Below are 3,821 nucleotides of genomic sequence, written 5' to 3'. Positions count from 1 at the left end.
AAATGATCTGGTAAGGCTTGCGAGCACGGGAGCATACAAAGAAAGATGCGTCCATGCTCACTAAAGCAATCTCTATGCCTGTCCAAAATCACTGGAAGGAAGATTGCATATTTAACTTAGACACCGGTTATAAACTTCATCAGATCTGCCCAGACACCATCAGCAGGGAGCACCACAAGTGTTAGCCCGTACAGGCCTTGTCCATTATCCTCAAACCTTCAGAAACTATGTTAGACTGTATAATATATAGTCTCTTCTGTATACTTATATTGTAACATTGTATTGTACCCCGGGTACCTCTATATAATGAGAGAGCCACACCCTGTTTAGGATGTCGAGCAGTTCCCAACATATTATGTTTTACATGGTATCAGTTTAGGGTTTCGATGTCTTCCGCTGCCCCCGCCGCCGCCGCCGCCGTCGCCGCGCCGGTCCTCGCTCCTATGTCGCCGTTCCTCGCCTCTCGGCCCCTCGCGGCGGCCTATGGAGCCCTGCCGCCGACCGGGTCCCCGATTGGATCGGACTCCTCGGCGGATCCTTCTGCTTCGATCGAGTTCGCTGCGCCGCCGCCTCATGGTGTTGCCACACAGCCGCCCTACGGCGTCGTCATGCAGCCGCCCTACGGCGTCGCCCCTACCTCGTATGGTGCGTCGTCGGTTGCCCAGGGATCACTGCAGCCGCCGCCGTCCTCGTGGCCAGTGGCGTCCTACGCGGCGCCGCCTCATCATCAACCCCATGCGGTCCCCTTGCAACATCACTACGGGCTGCCGCCGGCGCAGACCTACTTGGCACTGCCACCGCAGCAGTCCTACCTGGCGCCGCCACAGCAACCCTGCGCGGCGTTGCCGCGCCAGTCCTACCCCGCGCCATCCGGGTTCGCGGCCGCTCCGCTGCAACTGTCCTACGGGGCCGCGGCGAACTACGGTGCCGACGCCCTCGTCTCTGGTCCTCCCGGTATCTACTCGGCGGGTGCGTCTCATCCCGAGACAGCCCCGTCGATGGGTCTCTACGCACCACCGATGCATGCGCACGCTGCTCAGGGCGCGGCGCCGTCACCGTTCTACTTCTCGCACCTGCTGCCGGTGAAGCTCGTGCCGGACAACTACCTGTCCTAGCGTGCCCAGGTGTTGCCTCTTCTGCGAAGCCGCTATCTGGAGGGCTTTGTTGACGGATCCATCCCGTGTCCGTCCCCTCATCACCCGGCGTATCACACATGGGTACAGTCTCTATTGAGAGAGTTGCGTATCTCTCCGGCTCGGCCTCCAGTTTTGTGGTGTGACAACATCGGTGCTACTTATCATTCATCTAACCCGGTGTTTCATGCTCGAACAAAACACAGTGAGGTTGACTATCATTTTGTTCGAGAACGTGTTGCACAGAAGCTACTTTATATCAAGTTCATCTCTTCAAAGGATCAACTTGTTGACATCTTCACGAAGCCCCTTCCACAACCACAGTTTGTAGGCTGTAGGTGCAATCTTAACTTGCTTTGTACTTCAGGCCACAGTTAAGATTGAGGAAGGGTGTTAGACTGTATATACGTAGTCTCTTCTGTATACTTATATTGTAACATTGTATTGTACCCCTGGGTACCTCTATATAATGAGAGAGCCACACCCCATTTAGGGTGTCGAGCAGTTCCCAACATATTATGTTTTACAAACTAGACATGTATACAGACCAACTGAAAAGATCTCCGGGTTAGTGGGTTCTTTAGATCTTCAGCAATTCAAAAAACTCTGTCTTTTTCGATCAGGCGTTGATGTCTGCCGACCAGCAAAATTGTTTGAATCCGTTTTAATCTGGATGGTTTAGTAGTATGTGGACATTGGTCAGTTGGTGGATTAGACAGGAAGATCAAAAGCATATTTTTTGTCAGCACTCAGGTTTATGCTTACAGAGGTAAGTTTTCATGTGAAACTAACCGAATGTGCAACCTGAGAGAACAAAAGTTTATTCTAACATAATTTCGTCAATGGTCGTAACATTTTTTCCCTGCACAATCCGCATTTCAGGAACTTCCATGATCCGCATTTCACATTCAGCAGGTTGTCACCAATTTCATTCAACACTTTGCATTGAACACATTACAGGACGAAACAAACACTGCAAGCCTGCAAGTGTACAGATGCTACAAGCTTGAACAGAGACAAATTTACTCTGCTTTGTATGCACTAAATTATCATCCAAGCATTTACATATTTCGCATTGGAAAAGCTCCAAGCATGGACGGATCGAGGCAGAAGAACAAGATCACTGCGCCGGTGGAACGATCAGCGGCGCCTTCTTCCTGAACAATGTTTTCTTTGCCGTCACTCATTTTCTGGGAGGCATCAACGGAGCGAACTCCACCACCTCCTCCTTTATGGACACCGCCATCCTGTCGATCTTGGCAGCAGCAGAAAGAGCAGGGTGGGAGTTTGCAGAAGCGGTGGCGAACCACGGGAGCTTCAGTGCGGCGGCCGTCGTCAGCCGCTTGTCGGGGTTGCATGTAAGAGGGCCGTTGAGGACCTCGAATCCCTCCGCGGACAGCGCCTCCTCCGGGAACAGATGTCGCAGCGTGCTCTGCTGCCCCGGCACCAGCGGAGGCGGGGCGGCGTGCGGCAGCGACGTGAACCCCGGCCACGTCGTGTCGTCTGGCACGCCCACCACTTGGAAGATCCTTTGGAACAGAGATATGAATTCGTCGGCCCGGAAAGTCCTCTCGCCCGTGAGCATCTCTGCCATGACGCACCCAAGAGACCATATGTCGACGAGCGCATCGTAGTCCTCCTTTCCCAGAAGTATCTTGGGCGCCCGGTACTCCCCCATGCCGGCCTCCTCCTTGTACGGCGGCGCCTCCGACATAGACATGGCGACACCAAAATCGCAGATCTTGTGTTGTGTGTAGAGAATGATTTGGTGCATCGATATCTCATTGATAGTGCACTAGGCACATATATATAGGTACAAGTGGTGCGACCGGTGTCTTGTCTTCTAAGATACACGTACATACAGAGGGAGACAGATACTACAGATACGGCATACAAAACCCAGACCTACGTACATGTACACATGTTCAACACCCCCCCCCCCCCCCCCCCCCCGCAGTCGAAGCGTCGCCGATGATGCAGAGACTGGACCAAAAGCCCTCGAAAGTCGAGGTGGGTAGTCCGTTCGTCATAACATCGGCGAACTACTGATCGGTGGGCACATGCATAACTCGAACACGATCAAGTGCGACGTGCTCCCGAACGAAGTGAATGTCAAGCTCAATATGCTTCGTCCGTCGGTGATGAACAAGGTTGGCAGCGAGGTAGACCGCAGAGACGTTGTCATAGTAGACAAGCGTGGCCTTGGTGACCTCACATAGTAACTCCTGAAGTAGCTGTCGGAGCTAGGAGCACTCCGCGACGGCGTTGGCCACAACCCTGTACTCGGCCACGGCGCTCGATCGTGAGACCGTGGGTTGTCTTTTGGACGACCACGAAATCAGAGAGGGCCCGAGGTAGATGCAGTAGCCGGAAGTAGATCGCTGAGTGTCGGGACACCCAGCCCAGTCGACGTCGGAGTAGGCGACAAGGCTGGTGTCAGGCGATGCCGTCAGGGTGAGGCCCATAGTTGTGGTGCCACGTATATACCGGAGAATACGTTTCGCCAGAGCCCAATGGACGTCACGAGGAACATGCATGTGGAGGCACACCTGCTGGACAGCGTACTGAATATCCAGACGCGTCAGTGTAAGGTACTGAAGAGCACTGACAATGGAGTGGTAGAAGGGAGCGTCGGACGCCGGAGAGCCCTCGACGGCGGACACCTTAGCCTTCGTATCGACAGGCGTG

General features: G+C 53.9%; 1 protein-coding gene across 1 annotated transcript; it reads right to left on the bottom strand.

The window, feature by feature from the left end:
* Window positions 1–2,175: 2,175 nt before the first annotated feature.
* On the bottom strand, window positions 2,176–2,907 carry LOC109762370 (putative cyclin-dependent kinase F-2). The gene has a single exon (XM_020321223.3). The coding sequence runs from the start codon at window positions 2,905–2,907 to the stop codon at window positions 2,317–2,319; it is 591 nt and encodes a 196-aa protein (XP_020176812.1). The 3' UTR covers window positions 2,176–2,316.
* Between the last annotated feature and the right edge of the window lie 914 nt (window positions 2,908–3,821).

This window comes from Aegilops tauschii, chromosome 6 (genome assembly GCF_002575655.3).
Source record: "Aegilops tauschii subsp. strangulata cultivar AL8/78 chromosome 6, Aet v6.0, whole genome shotgun sequence".
NCBI lineage: Eukaryota > Viridiplantae > Streptophyta > Magnoliopsida > Poales > Poaceae > Aegilops > Aegilops tauschii.
The sequence above is the reverse complement of the archived record's forward strand: the minus strand, read 5'-3'. Positions and strand labels throughout refer to the sequence as shown.